The sequence below is a fragment of the Ochotona princeps genome, chromosome 26 (genome assembly GCF_030435755.1).
Source record: "Ochotona princeps isolate mOchPri1 chromosome 26, mOchPri1.hap1, whole genome shotgun sequence".
Lineage (NCBI taxonomy): Eukaryota > Metazoa > Chordata > Mammalia > Lagomorpha > Ochotonidae > Ochotona > Ochotona princeps.
This window is the reverse complement of record NC_080857.1, coordinates 8146447-8172797: the sequence shown is the minus strand read 5'-3', so window position 1 is coordinate 8172797 and position 26351 is coordinate 8146447. Positions and strand designations below refer to the sequence as shown.

The 26351-nt window shown below is 49.6% G+C and overlaps 1 protein-coding gene across 7 annotated transcripts in view; it reads right to left on the bottom strand.

Annotated features, from left to right (window-relative positions):
- The window catches only part of TTC7B (tetratricopeptide repeat domain 7B), a 173631-nt gene that overhangs the window by 90424 nt on the left and 56856 nt on the right, over positions 1–26351 (bottom strand). For all 7 annotated transcript variants that reach the window (XM_058655184.1, XM_036496314.2, XM_004584341.3 and 4 more), the window contains 4 exons: positions 19651–19729; positions 15173–15345; positions 10665–10728; positions 5953–6090 (listed from right to left, as the gene is read on the bottom strand). In XM_058655184.1, coding sequence (XP_058511167.1) covers positions 5953–6090; positions 10665–10728; positions 15173–15345; positions 19651–19729 — 454 coding nt within the window. The remainder of the gene's footprint in view (positions 1–5952; positions 6091–10664; positions 10729–15172; positions 15346–19650; positions 19730–26351) is intronic.

Sequence of the window (26351 nt, the reverse complement as noted above, 5' to 3'; positions counted from 1 at the left end):
TATAACTTAAGTACTCACATAGGAGTAAAACTGTCTCTCTCTGTATTTCTTTCAAATAATAAATAAATCTTAAATTAAAAAAAAGATGCCACCAACATCCCATATTGGAATGCTGCTTTGAGGCCCAGCTAATCCACCTCCAATCCAGTTTATCGATAATACAACCTGGAAAGCAGCAGGTGATGGCTCAAGTGCTTGGGCCCCTACCCCCAGGGGGGAGTCCCAGATGGAGTCCTGGATCCTAGCTTCCACCTGCTGCAGGCAGTTGGAGAGTTATCTAATGGATGGATGATCTCGCTCTCTCTGCCTTCCAAGTAAAAGAAAACAAATTAAAATATATAAATACTGTTTTTTTAAGTCAACAGACAACTTATCCATTCAATGGCAGGAAATATTTGTAAGTCATGTATCTCACAAGATTTATTATCTACAATAAATAAAGAACTATAAGCCAACAACAAAAAGACAACTCCACTTAAAATGAACAAAGGAGTTGGATAAACAAAATGTGGCACATATGTGCGATGAATTGTTCAGCCGTGAAAGGAGCGGAGTAGTGAGATATGCTATCAGATGCATCATCGTCACATGAGCAAACCCTGGAAACATTAGGCTGAATGAACCAAGTCAGATACAGGAAGGTATAGTATCGCATGATTCCACTGACATGGAGTTCCAGGCATGGGCAGATCCACAGAAACAGAAAGGAAAGGCTATGAGGGGCTAAGGGAAAGGAGAGAACGGGAAAATGCTGCCTCTCAGGCACCGAGCTCCTTTTTGGGGAGATGGAAAAGTCTAGAAACAGTGATGACTGCACAACAGTGGAATGTAATAAATTCCATGGAATTGTACATTTTATAAAAGGTTGAAAAAGGATTTAAAAAAAAGCAAAAACAAAATGTGAGTTAAACATCTAGATAGAACCAAACCACTTTTCAGGTTGTAAACCACTCCTCTTCCTCCCCCAACTATTGACATTTTCACTGAAGGCCACAGGAAGAATTGAGGAGCTGCCTGCAGGGCAAGGCTTCCCCTACAGTGGGAGTGAGGACGCTAGCGGCCATGTGAGGGCTGACAGTCTCCCGGGCAGGCTGGCACATAGGAAAGATGGCTGTGACCCCGCGAGGGCCAACGGGCAGAGCTGGGCCAGGGGTGGGATTAGACCAAGGGTTCTGCCCCTACCTGGGTCTGTTCTTCCTCCATCAATTCCCATGACATGTACCTTTAATCATTGGGCCTGTCTGGGGAAGATAAGCGTGTGCACCTTCGGGGACAGGTGAAGTTTCCAGAAGGGAGCAGGAGAGTGGGCACTGGCTCGAATGCTTGAGTGCAGCCAGGGTCACACTGCGCATGCCCTCTGCCTCAGATTCTCACAAGTCTGTGGCTACATGTGTGTCCCTCGCACCCAACAATGCCTTTTAGTGACCTTGGCCGTGCAAGGCAGGCTGCAGGAGAGGCCCAACTCCAAACCTGTGAGGCAGATACAATGCTTCACAACAGCCCCCTGTTTAACCAGCAGTCAGACTGCTGTATCCTCAGAACTGCCATGGTACTAAGATTCACCATAAACTAAGGGACATGAGCTCAAGTGGAAAGATAAAAACACTCCATCCAGGTAGGGACACATCACACACACACGCACTCACATTTCATCAAGGCCCCATAATACATTGCCAAAATGCAGCCCCACATACTCAGATTCGAAAAACAAATCCCCTTAGCAGCCTGGCTTCATGCTTAAAAACAGAGGAAGCAGTGCTTGCTGCATTACTTTTAATAGTGTAGGTTGTCATGGCAACTAGTGCTGCTGTTTAAAATTAAAGGAGAAAAAAAAAAGAAGTGTTTCTTCCTACACAAACCTTTCAAGAGGGCTCACAATTAGTCTTTAAAAGAAAAAGACATGAAAGCTTCTAGCTTTGGGGATACGGTAAACACTGCGCTTAGATCTAAACCTGCCAGGACGGGGCTGCGAGAAGCTGCAGGATCACGCCTCTTCACCTGGGACCTGGCTGAACAGGCTGCCCTGAAGAAATGAGGGCCTGATGTGTGCAGGCACCATGTGATCAGGCTCAAGGTGGGACAGTTACCCTATGTCATGAGTAAGTGGGCAGTAGGGTGACTACACAGGGCTGCCACCACACAGGCCCCTGCCTGGGTGTTCTGAGGCCAGCAGGGAAGAAGACACACTGTGGTTGTGGCCCAGGGCAAGCCATGGAGGGGAGGGAACCCTGCAGGGAAAGCGCAGACAAGAGGAGGGAAGGAGGGGCTGGGACAGGGCAAACTTGGCGGGTTTTCCACCAGGAGGTGTCAATGACGTAAAGGAGACCTGGGAGGCAGACAGACAGGAGCTGCTCTCGGAAGAGCAGCCACCAGGCGACGTGGCTGGTCACATCAGCAGGGTACTCGCAGCACAGCATGTCTCTGGGGCTGTGGCACGCCAGCCTGGCCTCAGGCTCTCTTTGCTGCTGTTCCTCAGAGTGAGCCCAGGGTTCCTGCTCCTGAAGGCCTATCACCTTTGCACCTCTGCAAGCCAGATGAGGGTGTCTCTCCCCCTTACTTGTGGGAGATATGGTCCCAGGCCCCCCATGGATGTTTGAAAACACAGAGAGTACCAAGCCCTGTACTTAACTGTATTTTCTCCTACACACTCTGAGATGTTAGCACAGGGCATCAGAGCTGATGTCCCTTCCTGGCTTATGCCCCAGTGTCCTTCTGTGCTTTGCTACTCTTGTGCTTTGTGGCTGTTGTTACGCTAAATAGGGTCATTTGAACATAGGCACTGAAATAGACCCTGATAACCAAGAGAGCTACCAACGGACCACCGGACAGGCCATGTATACAGCATGGACATGCTGGGCTAACAGATGATTCACGTCCTGGGTGGTACAGTATGAGTCCATCACACCACTCAGAATAACATTCAACTGAAAACTACAAATTGTTTACTTCTGAAATTTTCCATTTATTATTTTTAAACCAAAATGTGCTTATTACACATACAGGTATTACTAAAGGCAGAAGAAAAGCACCTCAGCATAGCTGCTCTCTTAAGTATCTTCTGTTCTCCCGTCTACTCTTGTACATATTGTTTGATTCTTTCAGCAGCATACATGATAGCTGCACCAACTCCATCATGGGAGGCAAGGTGAAACAGATTGCAGGGGAAAAGAAGGAGAGATTGAGAGCCTCTGCACGTCGGGGTGACACGCTCGTCACTGGGCTTGGAAAAGATGGCCTGGTGACAGCATGGGAAATAAGGATGGGGGACATACTGTGCTACCACGACCAGTGATGACAACAGCCCCGCAAACATGGCTGGGGCCCACAGAGGGGTGATATAGGAAGCTGAAAATCCAGTTGCCCTCACAGCAGCACCATTCACACCAGCCAAAACGGGAAGAATCCAATCGTTGATCAATGGATGATGGACAAATTATGATCCATCCACACGGCAGAATGTCAGTCAGAAACTGCATGTAAATACATGCTCCAACTCATACAAATTATGCTAAGTGAGCGCAGCCAGATACAGAAGGTCACACATGGGACAATTCTGTTTATGTGAAGTATCTCAAGCTGATAAATCCAGAGGCAGAAAGAGTACAGCAGCAGTGGGCATAGGACAGAGGGGTGGAAAGGATGCAGGGTGGCAGCCTGGTGGTATGGGCTTCCCTGGTAGCAAAGAAAATGTGTGGGCATTAGCCATGATGGTAGCACAACAGTGAGGATGCACTAAATGCCACTCCGTTAGATCCTTTAAGAAACTTAGAATAATTTTATTTCGAATAATAAAACAAATCCAAATGTACAGATCTCATTGTAACGTCCTGAGGAACCAGAAGGGCAGATGAGGGAACACACCCTGGATAAATTCAAGAGAAGTGTAGTCTCTGAGGATAGGAAGCAAGCAGGACGCATATGTGGCCCAGCGATGAGGGAGAAAGAGCCGGTTGCATTCAGCAGGGGGTGGACCGGCCCCATCTGTGGCAGCTGAGTCTTACGGGGAGGGACCAGGTGGTCTCGAGACACCATACGCCTTTGTCTGGGACAGCACGGGCACCAAATGTTTGCTAGGGCAGCAGGAAGGGCTGAAACTGAGTTCTCTGATGCTCTGTCGACGGCCACGTGGCCTGTGCAGTGCGTGCCCCAGACCCAGTTCCCTGCCACAGGGATCATACCTTGCCCCTTGGCTATTTCCCTGGCCCACACGGCAGCCCCTGGCACCAAGCTGATAACAGGATCTGCAAGTGCTCAAAAAAACACTCCATTTGATGCATCTTAGCACCGGGCTTGTGTTTTAATAGATGAAACACAGATACAATACAAAAATCCAAGAGGCCCCATTTTTCTATCCCAACACCTTCCAGGCAAGCTTTGGCTTAAATGTGACTGGGAGCAGGGGAGGAGAAATTTGGAATGTAAAGGTTCTGGCAGCCCAGCTGCCCAGGGGCATGGTGTCAGGGCACAGCCGCCACAAGATGGAAGTCACGGGGATATTAAGAGGAAAGGCATCTGGGTGAAAACGCAGCCTGGGTATTCAGGGCCAGGAGGAGGCACACGCCACTGAGCTGTTGGCTGGCAGAGGAATGTTGCCAAGGTGACAGCCGTCCCCCTGGAGCCATCCAAGGAATGATGAGCAGCCCAGGGCAGCGGCATCTAACCTGCCAGCCGAGCTGGCCGCCAGGGGTTCCTCACACCTGTTTTAGACACAGGCAGCCTTCAAGCCAGGCAGGGGTGAGAGGAACAGACACACATAGCCCACAGTCTGCCTGTGGCCCACAGCGGTGTCAAGTGGTCTGTCCGGAGGTGACAAGCTTACCCCAAAGGAACTCGACTGTGAGCTGGATGGGACTGTCCCCACCACAGTTGTCTCAGGGAACATATCAGCTGACCAGGGGTAGGGACCTGGGACAGGAGGCACCTGGAAAGGGCTTGAACTGTTGAGACAGGAATAACACGGGCCACCCCTAGTCCCAGGCTGGACACATCGGGGCACAGCTTTGAACAGCCGGTTAGGAGGCTGACTAACCAGTGCCCTATAGAGTCACCAAGCAAAGACTCGCAAACAGATGCATGCCACACAGGCTCATCTGTGTGGCAAGGCCCTAGCAGGCGGGGGTGCATTGGCCGGCTGGGCCCTTATCTGATTTCTGTCACTCTCTTACCCATCTTCATGCCCAGAGGCTGTTGCAATGGGCACAAATTTAGAAAGAGATAAATCACATGGAAAAATTCATTTTCACAAAGTTAAACTCTCTCTCTCTAGCTTTTTCTTTGGTTCAAAGATAAAATGATCTCGGTTGTTTATTTAGCTTCACCACAGCAGAATCTGCCATTCTGGGCAGTGACTCAATCATACGGCGTGACTGATGCCTGAGACTAACTAGCAGCTTCTGACGTCAGGCGACAGCCAAGCTTCTGTCCTGTGTCTCTTGGGAGCCGAACGAATGGGCAGGCAACACTGGGCACAGAGGCTGCAGTCGACTACAGTTCCTTCTGAACAAGTGCAAGATTCTGGTTTGTAATTCCAGCTCCTAAGTCAGTGTTCATCTGATAGACCCACCGCTGCCTGAAGCTACCAAGTTGCCTGCAGTCACTCACGCCTGATAGCCCAGACCACCCCTGGCTTCAAAGGACACGCACATTACAGGTGGGAGGATCTCATCTGGATGGAAATTACCCCAAAAGAGAAGGGGTTTGGGAATTGTCTGCCTTGGCTCACACACAAACCCATGGTTGCATCATGGACCACTAGCAGTAAGAAGTGGATGGATTATCAACTCCACTACCCAGTCATCCAGCTCAATTCCCACCTGCCAGAGTGTAATGACTGGCCCACAGTTGCATGCTTTCCAGGAACAGGAAGGGTGCAGGACCCTGGCAGTGCAGCTTTTCCCTGAGGTTAACCCGCCACAACCCCGCACCCAACCAGACAGATGGTGGTGGCTGTACCTCCGACAACATCTCATACTGGCCTCTTCTTCCAAGAGCAATGGTCAGCAAGTCATAGACCACGGACGCGCTCTGCAGGCTGATGAGGCGGTCGCTCTTGTGCTCCGGGATCCTGCTCAGCACAGCATCCCGGTTGGCCTGGAAACAATGGGGAAGAGAGAAGCAGGTGGTGAGTGAGTCCAGGCCTGCAGCCACCACCGTATGGCAAAATAGTCAACTGGGCCCTCCTGCCCCTACCAGTCTGTTGAGGGTTGCAGACTAGGGCAGGAGCAACTACTGGGTCTGGCATCTTGGGTCATTTATCTAAAGTCCCCTGAGCACGCCCGCACAGGGTCTTTGTGGTGTGAACCAAATGCGGACATCCTGGAGGTGTGATCTGTTGGCAGGTGTTTGGTGGAAGCTTTGGAAGCTGAGAGAGAAGGGCAAGCTTCCCTGGGTTGGGCTTCACATCAGTGACTCTGAGGGGCCCTGTTGCATCCCTTGTGGGGAGTGGGGAAACCCCCTACCCTGTACCTCCCATCACCTAGGCCCTGTGGCCCTTACATCCCTTCCCGGCAGCCAGGCCCCTCACAGTCACAAAGATGGAGCACTCTCCTACTCCTCTCTCCCCCCCACCAGTCTCACATTCCCATGTGACAGCATCAGTGGGATGGAGAGCAGAGGCTAACTCCAGCCGGTTCAGGGAAGCGCAAAACAGATGTGGGAGAGACTGCAGGAGCAAGCAGGTGACCTCTCAGGATCACCATGGCGGGCTCCCGAGAGCACCCTGCTGACTTCATAGCTCTGCTGCCCAGCACAGGACACGAGGCTTAACCCAACTGAGGAATCCCATCAGTCCAGAGATTATATGCTCTCGACAGCAGATGGCTCTCACTCCTTCTGAAATTCAAGGTCTCAACGGATTTCCTGGAGCAGCATATGCAGTAGAGCCACTGTTGCTAGCTCACTGTTCTTTCTCTCCCCTCACAGAATTCAGCATCCATTCCTGATTTTCCCTGCCTCGTCCTCCCAGATCCATCTGTCCCTAGAAGCAGGGCAAGGACTCTGCCATCTTCCTGTGAGCGTGGCCCTGCGAGTTCCCTGGGTCACTTGTCCATCTTCCCCATCTACCATCAGGAAGGTCACCCAAACACCCACCTTCCCTCTCGCTTTCGTTGTGTGCATGTATGAGTCCCCAGGCATATGCTTTTAGCTGCCCGTCCTTTATTCCCAAACTCTTCACTCTTAAATGTCAAAAACAAATGATAACATATAAGACAGGCAACTTCCTACAAAGTGAGTCATCTCTTAGAGTGACAAGGCTGCTTTTGGAGATTATATTCTAAGTTTCTCTTGTAGAGTGTCTTCGGAGCCCAACAAAAGACTCTGAAGGAAACACAGCCTGCCACAATGGCCTCGTTTTAGTTATTTGCTATAAATGTTCCACGCTGAGACCAATGCCTGCAAGAGAACATGACAGCAAACACCCAAAATACTATTCAGGAGAGTTTCAAGTTACAGGAAATGTTTCCCTCTTCTATATTATTAGAGAAAGTATGAGTTATGTTTTGGCTAAAAACAAAACAAAACAAAACAATAATATAGCCCCTAAACCAGATCCTCCAGCAATAAATATCCTAAAATATTGTTTGGGCGGTGGTTGTGCAAGTATAATCCTGGCAATCGCTCTCCAGTGGAAACCACTTTGCTGTGTGGTGAGGCAGCATTTCACACAACTCCAAATGCTCTCTTTTGGTGGGGAGATTGGGCAAATGAAGGCTTCTAGGGTAATGCCAGAACCAATGAAGAATGCCATTTTCACAGACATCCCAAAACACAACTCTCAATTCAGTTCTGAAACCAAGCAAGTCATTTTCTATCTTAAAACAAACAAACAAAAAAATCAGGGAGGGTCTGGCATAATAGCCCAGCGGCTAAGGGCTTCACTTCTTCACTTTGCATGTGCCAGGATCCCATATGGGCACTGGTTCATATCCCAGCACTCCCACTTCCCATCCAGCTCCCTGTTTGTGGCCTGGGAAAGCAGTCGAGGATGGTCCAAAGCCTTGGGACCCTGCATCCATGCAGGAGACCCGGAAAGAAGCGCCTGGCTCCCGGCTTTGGATAGGCTCAGCGCCAGCCATTGCGGCCACTTGGGGAATGAATCAGTGGATGGAAGATCTTCCTCTCTGTCTCTCCTCCTCTCTGTATATCTGGATTTCCAATAAAAACAAATCTTTAAAAATAACCAAGCTTTCAGAGAAAACGTGCTATTTAAAGATCACCAAATTTCGATTTCTGACTATGATTTTGGAGTGACATCTACAACCAACGAGAACACAACCAGTGTGGCTGGAAAAGAGTTCCTTGCATTTATGGGTAATACCATTGGGTTTCGTCATCCCTCAAGAGATTTTTCTGAAATGAAATACCAAGACGTCAAGTTAGAGTGTCTTAAAGGGATCTCACCCTTTGAGATTATTAGCGTCCACCATTTCAGCTAAGCAGAGAGGAAATGATATCATTACAAAGACATGCCTACTGCACTGGGGGTGTTTTAGAGATGGGGCCTCATTTTCCAAGTTCTAGATGGGCACACATGATCTGACAATAGAACACAATGCTTCCACTTGGAGTTGTCCAGGTTTGTCTAGTTATCAGAATTTTGTTCTTTTACCACTAAGTCTGTTCATTGGAAACAACCTGTCAAGTTATGCAAAGTCTGGCTTGGGACCAGGGACAGTCTGCTTAGACGCCCACCTAAGCTGCCCCCTTCCACAAAGTGATGGCAACATGGGGCAAACTTGCTTACTTGAACAAGTGACCAATGGCCACCAAGGGCCAGTCTGGTCACCTGGGGGTCTTCCCTGGGTACCTGTACCCAGGTAGAGGGGGAAACGTAAAAAACACCATCCATGGTAAGCAGCTGACAGGGAAAGATGAGCCCCAGGAGGAATCTGTCTCCTGGAGAGGAAGTGAGGCCAATAACGTCAAAGAGCTTCCAAATAAAAAGCAGCGGTAACCCAAGCAGCCCGGCTCCCATAAACATCTCCAGGCCATGCTGCACAGCAAGAAAACCCAAGGCTTCCAGCGGAGGGGAGAGAGCTGTCCTCCCAGGCGGGGCCCTCCTCCTCCCTGCGCCCTCTGCTCTCAGCACATTCATTCTTGGGCCCCATTTTGATGTCCTTTTCACATCTCCAACAGGCGGGTGTGTGTGGGGAGAAGAGGGAACACACTTTGTCTTGCTCTAGCTATGGTTCCTTTCCTCTCTGCCTGCCTGGTGGGGTCAGAGTGACGGGTTCAATGCTTGGCCACAGGGTCCTGTTCCGACAAGGACCCTGTGGCTGCCCTTCTGTTCACATGCTCTGTGTACACAGGTGTCCTGAAAAAGGACTTTTTTTTTTTAAGCTGAGATGTTACGAAAGAATGGTTCTTGCTGCAAAAAGTTTTAACTACTGTTACACAGATGCCACTTGCGAAGGTTTTGAGCCAGAGCTGTGAGGCCTGGAGCCAAACAGAGCAGAAGCCCAGTTAATAATGAGCGATACAGTTCTAGAAATGAATTTTGATATCCTGGCCAAACATTTAAGAAAGGCTTCCCAGGAATCTGATAGTGTGGCAAAAACTCTCATCTCCCAGCCAATATCACCATTTTCCCAAAGAAACACGTGAGAAAAGATTCTAAAATGACTAATCCCCCGTGGCAGGATTACATGGCAGTCAGTCAAGAGTTAGGGGTAGGGTTAGGGTTTGGGGTTAGGATTGGGGTTTGGGTTAGAGTTAGGATTAGCAGGTTAGGGTTGGGGTTAGACTACGGTTTAGGGTTGGGATTAGGGTTTAAGATTTAGGGATGGGGTTAGGGCTACAGTTGGAATTGGGGTTGAGGTTAGGGTTAGGTTTGGGGCTATTGTTAGGGTTTAAGGATAGGGTTGGGTTAGGGTTTAGAGTTAGGACTATTTTGTGTTAATGCTTCCAACCTTCCCACCTTATGTTTTCTCAAAATCCTGGTGTTTCTTTTGTTCTAAGAGTTTGCCACCCTATGTGGTTTTCCTATTCCACAAATGGTCTATTTCCCGGATCACAGAGGATACGACTTCCAGAAGCATTCTACCGAAAATGTGGTTTTACAAACCTCAGCGAAACCATTTAGAAAAGCCACACCTGGGTATGCACGGATAGCAGGGCTCCCTACTTTCTCAAGTCTGTCAGATTAGAACGTGTGACACACAGCAAGCCAACTCCCTCACTGTCACAGAGCCAGGTACTGGGGCAGGGTTGGGGGAGAAGGAGCTCTTCCATACAGGCACCATGCCAAGCCTGGGAACAGGTGGCAGCTTGAAAAGATGGCCAACATGAGGGGCTGCGGCAGGCTCACTGGGCTTCTGCCATGGACACCGTGGGCTCATGTAGCCCACAGGCACAGATCCCCCTGGTTTCCTTCCCGCTGGGGCGAACTGAGAATGTTTGTGGAGGTTCCTCTCTGGGTCTTCCTCCTCCTCTGATGGTCTTTTAACTATAGTTTACCAACATGTGATTGGGTTAGTGTTTAGCACACTATTTGGTAGCAGAATGGACTATGACACCTGAGTTAGTAAGGGCTGAGGCACTACAAGTTCCCAGATGACCAAGAACTATCAGACTTCTCTCTCCCTTTCTGTCTCTGTGTAGTTTTCCTCCCCAGGCAGGACAGCAAGGAATGAGGGAAGAGCGTTGGGAAAGCACAGGCCACTCACCATGGACTCACTGATCAGCAGTAACAGCAGGGCTTCTTCAGTGTTTTCTTGAGGACAAAAAATGCTACAAAAGAGAAAACCCACTTTCAAATGTGGTAGCTTCAAAATGACACAAAATACACATCCATGAGTAAAACTCAATGCTAAAAAGTATCTAGATTGTTTTTTATCCCAAATCCCTGAAAAATACTGCATGATTTGGGCATTTGAATTGATTTGCTTATTTCCATGCTGAAGTGTAGCCGTAGATATCAGGGTAACAGAGGCACAGAGGCAGGCTACTGCCAGTGGACACCGTCTAAACAGCACAAGACTTTTCCTGACCCCACCATGCGGGTGTGAATGCTGAGCGTTGTCCTCTACTGTCCTCATCTGGCTGCTCATCTGCTGACTGGCATTGTCATTTACATCAGCTATGAGCTGGGTGGCAAGGCTACAGTTGGACTAATTTCTCTAATGCTGTAAGAACTCAGTGTACACATGCTTGACCGTGGGGTAATGCGCTGCCACCTTCATCTAGTTTATGTAATTTGGCTGAACTCTGAAATCTTCGATTAAGAGAAAAAGCTTTTAAGCTAAATGTTATTCAGGATTAGAGAACAATAAAAAATATCCAAACATAGCTCCCAATCTGTACTCTCTATATCCTTGTATCCTTGTATTTGTTTATTTATTCAGGTACTTTGAGCACTTAAAAAAATTATTTTTATTTGAAGCTCAGGGCTACAGAGGGAAAGAGAGAGAGAGAATGGATTCTGTACCTGCTGGTTTATTCCCCAATGACTGTAACGGCCAGAGCTGAGCTGATTTGAAACCAGGGGCTTCTTCTGGGTCTCCCATATGAGTGTAGGGGCCCAAGGGACTGAAGTCATCCTCTGCTGCTTTTCCAGGCCATATACAAGGAGCTGGTTTGGGAAGCAGAGCAGCTGGGGCTCAAACCTGTGCCCATATGGGATGCCAGCGCTGCAGGCAGAAGATTAGCTGGTGATGTCGCTGTGTCAGCCCCCCCTGTCAGCACTTTTAAACATGTGCAGCATTTTTCATCCTCTCTCTGTCTGTCTCTGTCTCTCTCTCTTTTTTCCCCTAATCTAAAGCACTAGAATCTTTGGGGTAGATTTGTGAATGCTACCAAACTCATTATGTTTTTATGGAATGAAGAGTTTGCACTAAATAAAAATCAATTTAGTTTTCAAAGTTCATGGATACTTTGGCAATGACAAAATGTCCATCACTCACAACAGCATTTGTAATCTTGTTTTGGCATCTATAATGCCAAAAACAAAACAACAAAAACCACCTGTTTTCCAGATAATTATAAGTACTTGTTTTCTTGAAGTGCTGGAAATTTCAGTCCTATGTCAAAAATGATCAGAACAAGACAGTCCAAGTACAGGACCTGGTCTGCCCAGTGTCACTGGAGGTGAGGAAGGCTCTCTGAGATGGTTAGGGCTGCTTGTCCTAGGCTGTGGGTCTATGACAGGGCTGGCCCGGGAACTGGGAGCAGAGAATCCTAGATTTGTGGTGACTACCTTTAACTGCTAGCTTTTCAGGGAGGGAGCTGAGATTTCCAGAAGATTGAATATTCTAGCCCTTAAATTCAAAAGCAGACACTGAGCTCTCCGACAGTGTCTCCCACCTGCTCCCATGCAATTAGACCTGGCACATAAAGCTGTAACTTTCACTACTCTTTCACGGCCAGCCAGTTCTGCATTGTCCAGGCTAATTGGCAAGGCAGAGAGCCACACTAATTGTGACTTAACACCAGCCAATTCGGCCCTTGGACAGTCTCCAAATTCCATTTGAGCCATCGGCCTGCTTCTATGCTGGTGTGTGTTATTTTTACCAGCCTTGCTAACAAGTGGCACATTAGCTGGCTCTAATTCACTTCCTCTCCCCCTCCTACCGTGGGAGGCAAGACGGGCACTGAGGAGCACTGCGGAGCTCCCAGGGCTGGCAGGCAAAGGTGGCAGTGGCGGGGGGAGAGGGGCTGGATCTAAGTGACATGCTGAGAAAGCCATCCTGGTACGCCTCTTCTCTAGACTCACCCCTGGCCATTTCTCCTCTCTTTCTTGCTCAGGGCAGCGTGGAGCCCAGTGGAAGGTGGCCAATGTTGTTGCAGCTTCCTCTCTGCCCTTTCTGACACTACACTTGCTTGCTGGGGCCCAAGATCCAGAGGAAGTTGTGTGAAGGGCAAGGTGGGTGCAAAAGGCGGGAAGGGAGAAAACAGGGTAGCAGGCAGGGAGGCTGAGCCCTCCACAGCTGGCAGCTGGTGATGGGAGTGGTGGCCGGGGCTGCTGCTGGGCTAAGGCTGGGAGGGCTGGGTTCTCATCTCAGCCATGCATGAACTTGGAGATGTGCCCACTGTTCATTTTCTGACTTTGGATGGATCTGCCAACTCATTATGGATTAGAGACAAAAGCGAGAACCCTCATGTTTAAGTAGCAACCACGTCTGGTCAGGGCTTCCTGAGAATGTCTCTTTCTTAATTTTCTCTCCAGATAGGCAAAAAAGAAACTTTATGCGACAGAGACAATCATGCCAATGAAACCCTTTCTCTGTAGCTAGTCCCGCTGGTGATGACGTAGATGTCTAAAGGTCAAGAGTGCCATCTAGAGGTCAAAGGGCTGTGCTCTGGTGCAGAGAGGGCCTGGGCCCTGTCTGGCTCACAAAAGGTGGTTTGTCAATGACAACATCAACTTCATGGTCTAGTGATGGTGCCTTTTGTAGTCTGACTGTGCCTGGCTGGGCACCACTGGGGAAATTTCTGGAGAAAAGCAACCTCTGGCCCCGACCAGAGAATTGCAGAGTCAAAACCAAGACAACACACCCAAGTTAGGTACCTGTCATCATGCCAAGGCAGATCCACTGCCTGGGCAGGTGCAGGCAGAAGGGAAAAAATCCTGTAGAACAGTCACAGCAGCACAGTTCCTAGAGATCCTCAAACTACAGACAACCCAAATATCACACGTGACTAGCAGAGGGAGTGAGAACTGAGTTCCTTAATGTCTAAAGTCTCTTGGTGTTAGGAAGGATCTACAACAGGGGAAAACAAATTTATTGTCTATTTTGAAAATATAAATCTCACTTAGAAAGTGAATTCCGAGCCTGCTGCTACACAGCTTAAATCGAGAGGTCAGCTTTCTGAAGTGAGAGTTTGGGAACTGCCAGAGCAGATGCCTTGGGAATTTGGAGGAGGACCGAGGAGTAAACACAGACTGTAGGCGACACAAACTCGGGTTCAACAGGGCCGTGGAAAAGGGGTGGGAAAACCAAGCCAGAGCAAAGCCTGGGGAAAGGCCAAGAATTCACTTCCTGTTCTGAATTCTCGACTGAACCAGAAGGTGTTGAGGGATGTGGATGTCGGGGTCACTCAACAGGATGAAGAGGCAGAGGCTTTAAGAAGTGCTGTCCCCTTGGAAAATGCCGCCTCATTTTCAGATGTCAGTGTGACATGATCTGGCGCCTCTCTCCACCAGTGCCTTCTCCCGGGCCTTAGGAGCTGCAGCCTGTGGTCTTGCTGCCATTTTTGCAATTGGTAACACACCAAGGAGTTGCCAAGTTTACCGGTGTTTATCCAGGAACACTCCCCTTTCCTTATTCTGGGATCTGAGGGTGCCGCTGTGCGTGGTCCTTGCAGGCACAGGCTCACGGGGGAACACAAGGCTCCGACTGCAGGAATAAGGAGCAAGCCAAACACTGCTCCTGTCCCTAGCCCTTCTCAGGGTCTCTCTCCTCCCCATGCCCTCCTCCCCTTGCCGCCCACCTTGATCTGGGGGGTGGGTTGGGAGTGCAGAATGCCTTCAATCTAAAAACCTAAAAGAATGAAGTTCTAACGAGATGTCATTTTCTGGAGCTGGGCAATGACTCGACTGGCTAATCCTCCACCTGGGAGCACCGGCATTCCATGTAGGCACTGTTTCGTGTCCTGGCTACTCTACTTCCCATGCAGCTCCCTTTTTGTGGCCTGGCAAATCAGTGGAAGACGGCCCAAAGCCGTGGGACCCTGGACTCATATGGGAGACCCAGAGGAGGCTCCTGGCTCCTAGCTTTGGATTAGCTTAGCTCAGGCCATTGGGGCCTGTTTCTCCTTCTCTCTGTAAGTCTGCCTTTCCAATGAAAATAAACAAATCTTGAAAAAAAAAAAAAAGAGATGTCACTTTCCAATCCATTGTAAATGATTTCATTCTCCTCCTTAGATCTAGTTCAGTTTGGCTTTTAAATAAAAGAGGCATTTTTGCTACAGAAGAGAACAGAGGAGCTCTGACTTACAAATAGTGTGGTTGTGAGTGCTGCAAGGCGCTGAGGTTCTCGGGGGTCATGGGGATTTAACTCCCCTAAGCCCACAGCCGTGGCTGCGGAAGACCGTGCTGCTGCTTCGAGCATCCCTGGGGACACTTGCCGCTGGGAGAAGCAGCCAAATGTCTGTGCTGCAAGTGGGACTCACCCTCGCCCGTCCACACACCCGATCTCCCCCAAGGCCCCCCGAGTCAGGACTTGGGCTTCCATACTTCTCTCCTGAGTAGACCCGGGCTCTCCGAGTGAGGGTGTAGGTATTTGTGTTCGCTCCTTTCCGGAGAGGGTCATCCAGAGGCGACTCGCAGGGAGGGCTCTCCAGAGGGTTCCAGTAGCTCTGCTCACACATGCCCCGCAGCAGGATCTCCGCCAGCTGCCTGGCTATCGTCTGCAACACAGAGCAGGAGACGCACAGCCGTGAAACTCTTTCATGTCACACATTCAGTCAAGAACCAGGTCCCACTCAACCTTTTTGTGCTAGGCACTACTCCAAGACTCACACTTTAAAAATGTGATTTCTTTTATTTATTTGGAAGGCAGAGTTACAGAGTGAAAGAGAGAGAGAGGAGGAAAGAGAGTGAGAGGTCTTCTGTCTGCTGGTTTTCTCCACGTATATGGTTGCAATGGCAGGAGCTGGGCCAGTTCAAAGCCAGGAGGTTCCTCCAAGTCTCCCACATGGGTGCAGGGCTCCAAGGACTTGGCCATCTTGCACTGCTTTCCCGGGAGCATTAGCAGGAAGCTGGATTGACAGCGGAGCAGCTAGGAATTAAACAAGTGCCCATATGGGATGCATGTGCTGTAAGTTACCTGCTATACCACAGCACCAGCCTCTAAAGCTTACTGTTGTGATGACAATTATACCAGTTTATAACCAAAAAAAGTGATGCATTAAGATACCTGAACTTTTATCTATTTATTTTAAACAAACGTTCAGGCACTTTCTCATCCACTGTGTCTCTGTCATACCCTGGAACATGTTTCCCATATGAAACAACAACTTCAGGCTAAACACCATTCCAAGAGTTCCTAGGAAGAACAGGTGCAGTGCACATGCTTTTATGACCTCCCAGCTGATGCCCGTGCAAGCTCAATGCTGGCACAAAGCCAGCACTCAGCTCAGCTGGGGCTGCACCTGAGCAGCCTCTTCCCTGAAGACACAGCAGCCACTGTGGGCTTCTGCAGTCTTCTTTCTCAGAAGCCTCAAGGGTCAGCTTCAACGAGCCCCACCTGGGGACTCAGCACCCGTGTGTCCGGCTGTCAGTGTGCCCTGCACTTCCTAGGCCAGACCCCCCCATGTCTTTGTGCAAGAGAGGGGGGAGAGTGGGGACCATGGCTCCTAACGGAGAGACCTTGTTGCCGAGCTGGACAGGAACCCCTCCGTCCTTGCAGGGATAGCCTGGGAGTCTGTGGCTCTTCTCCTCCAAGGTCACAAGCCCACCGGCAGGCCTGCGCGAGGACTCTGCTGCCCTCCTTCCCACAGCAACATGTGCAAGATGCACAGGGCGACAAGGCCTGGCCTGTGCTGAGAAACACTGCATGGACCAACTCTCACATCAGCTCATTTAGCTCATCATCTTTGAGTAAGAAGTTACTCTGGCCACAGAAGCACCCCACCCCATCCCAGGGCAGTCCAGGCCACCCATGAAAGGCCAGAGGTGGCAGCAACAAAACCGCCACCAGCAGTTTCCATTCGGCTTTCCCATGCTCCGGAATGTGTAGACAGAATGCTCATTTTCTTGGAGAATGAGGCTTTTTTTTTTTTTTTAATAAATATAAGTTCCAGAAGAAAACATTGCTAGGATCTCCTCTGTATGAAATCTCTTGCGGCACCACAAGGAAAATTAAATTCAAGCAAATCACTAGCTTGGTGGCTTCTGATAACCACTGGGTAAAGGCAAATTTTCTTGATTATTCCCAGGCAAGATCCGCTGGCTTGCAGCGTCTCTAACGGCACCCTGCTCATCCCCAGCCGAGCCATCTATAAAGATCTCCTAAGAACATAGTTAGCAAGACCTAAACAATTCCTGAGCTGTTTCCTTAAACCTTCCATTATGGTTTCATTTTGATCTCACGGCAGTCATAGACACTAATGACTTCTGCTGGAAACTTCAACTGGCAAAAATAACTCCCACTCACTGTGGCTGAGAAATAAATCTTAAAAGCAAACAAAATTATGAGCAGGGAGCTTCATTTTCTGGCTCTATCTGATGTGGAGGGATTAGGGATCTGTAGAAACTTTCTCTTGTTATTCGCTTGCCCGCTCCTAAGTGGCTTGGGGTGTTCGCTTTCCAGAGAGATTCCTAAGTGGGGTTTTGATGTGGTGGCACAGAGGGCATAGCTTTATGGCTACACTTCCAAGTGGGAAGGATGTAGGGCCGTGTCCGCTGCAGGATCAAAGGAGACCCAGAAAAGCAGACAAGTACCAGAAATCACCAAGGAGATCCCCAGCTTCCCCAGGAGCTATGGCCTTTACTGCTGTCCTCAAGCTCTGTTTAGCTTGTAGTTTAATTGCTTAAAAATTACTAGCAACTATCAAGCCTAGAATGAAAGGAAGGAAGTGGGCTTTGAGTAAATCCTGGATGTTTATGGACAAAGTTGTCATCAAATGGACTTGTGCGCATATATGTGTGTATGCTTTAAAAAAAAATACTTATGGTAAAATCTACCACCAAAACCCTTTTAAAGATCACAAGTCTTTAGTCTGCTACTGCAGCCGTGGACACTAAATACTTCCAGAACATTTGCATGACCACAAAAAGACCCCACACCCTTTAAGCACTCACCCCCCAGTCCTGTTTCTCCTAGGCCCTGGGAACAACCTGTGAGAGCAAGGACCTTGGCATCAATGCGCCACACTGCTGCCCATTCTTTGCCTCGCACAAAGAACCCCCAGGGAGCAGCCTTTCGGCCATCAGGGCACCTGGGTTCGATTCCTTGCTGCAGCTCCTGAGTCCAGCTTCTTGCAAATGCACACGTGGGAAGGAAGTGCTGGTGGCTCAAGTCTTCAGGCCATCGTGTGGGAGTCCGGGGCTGTTCTGGCTTCCAGCTTCAGCCCTGGTCCTGCCCTGGTCATGGTAGGTATTTGAAGAACAAACCAGTGGACAGAAATTCTCTCTCTCTTATTCTTACATACATAAATAATTGAAATACAAATGCTTTACTTAAACTTCTTAAGGTAAGCTTAAATGATATTATTATATAAATATTAAAGACCAAATAGGTTCTTGGTGATGCGTATATGGGGAGAGAGCGAGAGAGGGAGAAACAGAGAGAGAGAGCATGTGTGTGAGGGAGAGAAGTTGCTCTTGTCTCACATTCTAATTCCAGGAAAGCCTACAACTCAGCCACCTTAGCCGTCTGGTCTCCCAAGTTGTACATGTACATGCTGAAACCTCGGAGACACCAACAAAAAGCTGTCGCTTTGTTTCTCGTGACAACAATCTCTCCTCCTTGTCCAAGTGTTTTCCCACGGCACTTTTAGGATTCTGGCTAAAAGGAGGCAAGTGGCATGGAGGATAAAAGAGAGAAGTGATGGCCTTCTACGTGGGGGTTGCTACGTCAGTCATACCACGTGGCATCTCTGTAGCTGCTGGTAATAAACATCCAACAGCCTTGGCTCTAAGTAGAAGCTGCAAAGGCACATTGAATGGACTCTCCAGACAGGAAAGTGAAAGATTTAAAACGGAAGACAGAAAATGCAAGTCAACAGGAAAGCCACGTTAACTGAACTATCTTTTATATTTCTTGTCTAAGTTTTACAACCCAAGTAATCAGCCAAGCAACCAGTGCCTTCCAGGCTCTAACACCTGCTTCGCTCGTAGTTCTGGAATGAATCATAATACAGACCACTCACCCCCCACCGCCCCAGCACCAGGAGAGTCTACGTTGCGGTGCGTCTGCCTTACAGGACGCAGGTTTGTGTTCCAAGTGAACACTGCCAACAAGCACAGAACAAGATGCTCGCATCACTGGCCTGGGGCAATGTGAAGGAGCTGGCACTGCACACCCACTCGGGTGCCTGCAATTCAGGAGGCAATGACTAGCTTTGGGGAGGGGTGCTGAGAAAGTGGAACCCTCAGCATGCCTGCTGGCCTTGGGAAACGGCCTGGAAGCTCCCCAGAAAGATAACCATAGTGGTACCCCAAGACCCAGGGATTCCAGCTAGTTACAGACCCAAGAAGACAAGAACACATATGTTGAAGGAAAAACTTGTACATGAAGTTTCAGAGCCTATCACTCAGAACAACCAAATGGAAATAAACCAAATGTTTCATTAGCATAAATAAATGCATAAATAAGTGTGCTATATTTATACAAAGGAAAAAAAAGGAAGAAATACTAATTGATTGCCATTACATGAGAAAAGTGTTTTATTAAGTGAAGGAAGCTAGTCATAAAAGAGCACATAGCATATGATTCCATTTATATGAAATGTTCAAAACAGGCAAATCCATTAAGACAGAAAATGTAGTGGTTTCCAGGGGCTGGGGAAAGGAGAGCTTGGAAGCTAACTGAATGAGTAGATCTTTTTTAAACAGGTGATTATGAAAAGTTCTGAGGCTAAATATTAGCAAGAGTTGAACAATTTTCTGTGCATATGCTGGATATCTGTTTCTCTGTCTATATTAAATGTGAAAGCAGGCACAGGAGGCAGGCGTGCTACGGGCCCCGGCAGGTCAGGGGTCACACTCACCATGCGCAGGTTCTGCGTGGTCCTCGTTTCCACCGCTCTGAGGAGCTCTCGGAATCGCCCAACTCCTCTTGTCAGGTTCCTGTGAGCACACAGAATTTCACAGGGTTTCCATGAGGAGCGCATTAACATCAGATCCTCTACAGGCATGCCTCAGTGCCTTTTGTCTGCAGGAAAGCTGTTGGCCAGGGTTAAGGCAAACCACAGCTCTGCCCATGCCCACCCACCTGGTCAACTCCGAAAACTGTGAGCTAAGAGTCGTGGGGGTTGGGTGCCTCCTCATCCCAATCAGATTTTCCCACAGAAGTGAACGTCTGAAATTCAGTCCTGAGACCAAAAAGAAACAGCCAGGAGGAGACAGGACACAGGTGCTCTCTGCACCTTCAAGTCTCCAGTGGTGCTGCAGCGTGGCACTGCCAAGCTGTGCCTCCATCCCCAAGGCCAGCAGGGACACTGGCATGGGGTGCAGGCCCTCTCGGCCATGCAGAGGGAGGTGCCTTCCTGGCCATACAGAGAGAGGTGCCCTCCCGGCCATGAAGACAGAGGTGCCTTCCTGGCCATACAGAAGAGGTGCCCTCCCGGCCATGCAGACAGAGGTGCCCTGCTGCCATCTTTAGGACAGGACATACACTAGCTGGGGAAAATGGGGGGGGTGCTCCACCAAGCAGTCATTCTGCTTCTTTCTATGTGAGTCACTGGTCAGAAGCCCCACTAAGCCAGCTCCCTCCCAGGCACTGACAAAAAATGGAAGGCTCAAAGGTCCCGAGAGCACAGGTGCGGCCCCTGAGACCCAGGGCTTCCCCAGCATGACCATGCCTCATGTCAGCCAATGAGCGGCTCTTTAATAGCATCTTGCTCAGTATCTCCAGGCTTGGGACAGGCCTTTGTCACTTGGTATTCCTGCCTCCGTACCAGAGTGCCTGGGTTCAACTCCCGGCTCTGCTTCTGATCCAGCTTCCTGCTGCTGCATATCCTGGAGGCAGCAGGTGATGGGAGCTCCCGACTCCAGTCTGGTCCTTCCCTGGCTGCTGCAGGCAGTTGGGGAGTGAACCAGCAGGACAAGGTCTCTTTCTGTCTTGGTCTCCCTTGTTCTATCTCTCTTGCAAATAAATAAACAATATTTTATACCATGTAAATTATACATATGATTATTATCATAAATCCAGACCCCACATAATGGCCTCTCTGAAAGTGGTGCCTGGTCTGGTCAGTTGGCAACTCCCTCCCAGTCGGTCCCTTTGCGGCTGCCACCTATGACATAACTCAGGGATGTTTATAACCCGCACATTAGGACACATCTCATCTTTCCAGGAGCCATGAAGCAGATGAGCTGGGCTCGGCAGGCTGTGGCTGGTGCTCTCTTCTCGGATGACATTTTCAATCACAAAAAGGTATTAAATCAAAATGTGGGTTCCGTAAGTTACAGGCACTCGTGAGGGCTATTAGTCTGTCTTACACCTGCCTGACATGCCCGCATCCCCAAGAGCAGCCTGGGTGCTGTGGGGGAGTGGCTTACTGGCACACCAGCACTCTCATATTCCTCTCACCCACACGGAGCAGCAGAAGCTTTATGGTGGCATAAAAAGGGATGCTTGGGCTCAGGATGCCAAGCAGCACTAAAGGAAATATAACACAGACACAAATATAAATTAGAGAACAGAGCTGGGACATGCAATGCCCTCTGCGTTCTCCTTCATTTGTTCACAGGCCGCAAAGCACATTTGCTTTGGATGGAAGCTCGGTTCTCTTAAGCAACACGGAGGGAGGGCAAACAGCTCCAGCTAAAAAAGGGATGGGTATGGATAGGGCGGCCTGATTTTACTCCGGGATCATGGATGAAGATCCTCTGATGAGCAAACAGAATGGCATTTGGGACTGTGTGAGCAAAGGGTGTGACGGAGGCAGCATGCCTGGAGACCCTGGTAGGAGCGGCTACTTTACCACGGTGGAAAGCAGACCTTGCTTGCATACCAGGGCCAGATCCAAATGTGGTAACTCGGCGAAGAACCCCTCCCACAGGAACTGGTGGTTCTAGACTGTCCCCTGGGTCCTGCCCGCACATGGACTGCTCACATGGTACAGGAGCACAGAACTTTCTGGGTGACAGTGGTCCAACATGGTTCACAGGACACTGGAGTGAAGGAGTTTGCTTGGGCTCTCAAGCCCGATGCTGAGCGAGCTGGGGCTCCCTATCATTTCCTACTGTCTTTCTGGGCAAAAGAAACAGAAGCTACAGAATAGAAATGTAACTCCAGGTAAACCAAATATGAACTCAAGGGTGCAGGTACGTATTTGGTACCACTAGTACTCAAGTTACTAAATGTGTGTGTGTGTGTGTGTGTGTGTGTGTATGACTATGTATCTACAGGCACTTCACAAATCTCATGGAAAATGAGTCTGAAAGATAACATTATTTTGGTGCAAATAATCATTTATGGAATTGTTTTGTAAGATACATTTTCATTAAGTTTTTGAAGGCACTTCATATGCATGGATTTTGAGGGTTTTTTTTGGTACCAAAATAAACATCTTAAATTTAATCTCATTTTCCACGAATATATTTAAAATACATTCCATGTGTTGTAATGGTGACAACTAATTGGCATTCTCCAAAGTTCTGGCTCAAAAAATTGCAGAAACAAATCTATGACCCAGGCGAAGAAATCCGGTGCCTGAAGATAAAGTCCTGAGCCAGCCTAAGAGATGAATGAGGGACAGAGAAACTCAACCCCTCTCCGGGCGAGTGGCCGAGTCTCCCATGCAGGACCGACGCCCTCTGCTGGAGGAACGGAGGAAGTGTCCACGGCTGCCCGTGACATCAGAGGCAAAGCCAGCCAAGGAGGTGTGGCTCCCCAGTGAAGTCTCAGAAGGCAAAAAAATGAGCTTTCTCCAGGTGTTTCAGGCTCATGGCTGGAAGGAAGTTAGAATGCAGGGAAGACTCTGACTCCTCAACAGGGAGTCCGCAGCAGGGAAAGGAAGAGCCTGGTCAGTCGGGCCCCAAGCAAAGGGACAGTAGGTAGGAGGTGGGGGAGGGCACATCTTTCAAAGGAGAAAAGGCACAAGCCTGTATTCTCAGCGGACCACATGGCCACTCAAGCATTTCTAATCACGCCAACCAGTCAGTCACCCCCGCAGTCACCATCAGAACAGAAAACATTTTCCCCCCAGCCAGATGGAAAAGAACATCAACACAAAAGGGGGTGGGGGATTAATTTGCAGCAATTACATTCTAAAGGCTATGAAATAAACCAGTTCAAGGGAGATAAACAAAACCCACATGATGGCTTCCTGTTTCTGAAACATTAGTTTATCCTTAAAAGGTTGAGCTCCCTGGACTCCTAATCCCCCCTAGAGGCAGATGGGGAGGTGCCCGGTGTCCAGGGTTGGCTTCAACACTCCTGGGACAACACAGGGATGCCAGAGCTCACGATGGAGGCGTGCTGGCCGCTCTTCTGGCAGCGGGCATTCGGGCTGGATGGCAGAGCCAGGGACCCTGCTACTTCAGTGACTTCAGTCTCGCCCCCCAGTGTCTGAAAACCCTGGGTCAAGTCAACACCACAGATCTCCTGGAGCAGAGGAACTGCTGGCTTTCCCCCTCTTACCAGCCAGCACTTTGGGACGCTTCAGGCAGAAGGTTATTCCAACAACTACTGAGCCACATTAAGGGTCGGGCGCCAGGCTGGTCCCTTAAGACAGGACCAACCAGCAATGAGGGACCGCTGTCTGCCCTCTGCCCCAGGCAGCCTGGCCTCTGCCCCCTGCCCAGGAATACAGGTGCCTCCAAGACAAATGCTGGGTGGGCTTCTCCGAGTAACCCTGAAGCGAGCCCTTCAAGCATGAGCTTGCAGAGGTTTGCTGAATGAATGAGCGGAATCAACCAAGAGGACGGGGATGCATTTTTCCACTTCTTCTCTGTCCCTTCTTTCTCACCAAGCATAGGGTGGCAGGCAGTAAAGTACCACACACACACATACACCTGGCTGGGACTTGTCCCCTTCAGCCTCAGCAGAGTCCTGGCAGAGCGGGGGTTGTAGGGAGTGGTCCTGTGCACTACACAGCAGGCAGAACTGGCTGTGACCGGCCCAGCAGCTTCCAGGGAGCTGCGTGGGCAATGAGGACCTGGAGATTCCAGGCAGCACAGGAGCCCCCGCCACCCTCACGCTTCCACATTGGTTGCTCCCTCAGCCTGCAGGATACCAGAAACTCCTCCACGTCCTCCAAGGCCCAGGCACAGGGACATGGTTAGCGAGCTTCCCCAGCCTCCCTAGGGTGAGTCAGGCACTGCTTCCTGGGTGCTCCCACCAGTCTGTGTGTATTCTGAGTCTGGCATACAACCCTCCTGCATGTCTGTGTGTCAACCGAGCCGACATCACCTTCAGGGTAGAGATCTTCGGTGGACCACCTCCCCTGGTTCCAGCTGCCTCAGATACCCCCCAAGAAACACGAGTGAATGCAAGCCTACACAAGAGCGTCAAGGAGTTCGTGGGAAAGCTGATTTCTCTGTTCGCTTCAGCACCCTGAAGCTTTGGAAGCAAACCTGCACTCTGAAATCCCTTTCCCATCTCTGCTTCCAGGAGTATTCTTGATCGTAAGAAAAGACAACCAAAGCCGACATTTTTTCCATCAAAAGATACACCGCATTATACTCAGGCATTCTCCCCACAACACCAGAAGAGAAACACCCCACCCAGTGTGGCTTCTAGGGCCATTGGCTGTTACTGGCTTAGAATTGCTCCATTTATGTAACTCTTAATATCACCACTTTTGAAAAAGACTGAAATCAGAACCAGATACCACGATCTGGAAATGGGAGGAAACACACACACACACACACACACACACACACATACCCCTTTCCTGGTCCAAAAGGCGCAGCTATCAGGGAACCATTTTTCCTGGAGCGTTTTCTGTTTTCTCCCTCTGCACACACACTTTACCTCAGATGCAGTAACATGCATTTGTGAAGACAGATGGCTGCTGCTGTTAGGAGCCAGAAATCAAACCCACAACCTTGGCCTTATTGGCCTTATTGGCCTTATTGGCCAAGGACCCTCTGATCCATACAGCAAGCCAGCTGCCATCTAGCCATAGTGGTAGAGGGTGTGACAGTCATCCAGGCCGGGATGTGGACAAGTGGGTACAGCTTCCGGCATTCTCTTTTCAAACCTAATGAGACGTGTACAAGGCTTAGCAGCATTTCTTGGACTGCTTCAGCAACGAAGGCATCCTGTGACAAAAGGGAATAAATTATCTACTAGGTCAGGTGGCTGAGTAGGTGGCGACATTGCGGCCAGCATAGCAGGCACAGACAACAGCTTCTGGGAGTTCAGTTAGCAGCACATCAGTGTAGGGACACATAAACAAGTCCTTGCAACAACGCATGCAAAACTAGAGGCAGGCAGCTGTCCCAGGAGCTCCGACAGGGCTGGGGGAGTAAGCTATCATTCTGCCAGCTCCTCTCCATGTCCTGAGCCCAAGTTTCTGAGGAAATAGGGCGCACGCCAAGTCTAACCCTATCCCACGTCCTGTTTGCTTTTATCCTTTGGAATTCAAAGGATAATGATCATCGTTCTCCCAAAACGCATGAACTGAGTACCCAGGACATGCAGAGCAGGAGTTAGGCACGGGGAGCCACAGGGAGCCGCAGCGAGCCAAGCAGCAGGGCGGGGACCACGCAACAACACTGACCAGGATGGGCACAGGAGGCCAGGGTGAGTCCTCTCTGTGCCATTTCGGCTAGCTAGGCAAGCCGTGGAGACGGTCCTGAGCAAACCAAGAGGGGCTACAGCAGACTCAGACACGTGAAGTTGAGTATGAACTATACACCGCCAAGATTCCATGAGCCTGAAATACACAGCTGAAGTGAGGCAGCTCGACTCAAGCACAGCCAGTCTCTACCACAGCAGCCCCGCCCATCACATGAGGGCTAACCAATCAGAGAGCGTTGAAGAGCACCAGGCAGATCCATGACTCATCTTCACACATCAAGCAGTGCACAAGAAAAATCTAGAACAGATAACTCTTCTGCTAATGACACGACTTCAAACATCAACTCATTGTAGACAAAAGAGTTCCACTGGCAAAGGTCTTTCAGTCACCCTGGACACCCGGTCTATGGGATTATGGAGAGGGAGAAAGGCAGTGGGGACCTCAGGCAAGGGTCCTTGCCAACATCCCGTGTAACCCAAGCTGAAAACTTCATGTGTCTGCTAAGAGTTCAGCAAGCAGAAAATAGGAAGACATTTCCAAAACAACCCTGGGGACACTATTTCAAAGCTATGACAAGTGAGGAAAGAAAATCCAAGGAAATTATTTGAAAGAAAAGATCTGTGTTTGGTGGTCCAAATGGCTTAAGGAGTCAAATGGGTGGCATGGGGGGTGGAGGCACAGTGGGACCCTGGGGAGAGGCACACAGTGCCTGGCCCAGCCTATAGGTATCCAGTTCAAAGCCACCAAGGTCTATGCAGAAGGCCAAGGGTGACCTTTGCCATTAAACTGGTAAACAGAAGCTTCTGACACACTGTTGCAGGAAACAAACAAAAGTAGCCCGGCTTGGACAGAGGTGGCGCAGTGCCTGATGGGATCCTCCCACAGCCTGTGAGTCACGCCACACTCCTGACCTGGGCCTGGGAAAGGCTCCAGCCCTGGGGAAGAAAGGGGTGGAGTTAGAGGAGGAAGGGCAGGGAGGGAGAGGGGGACACGAG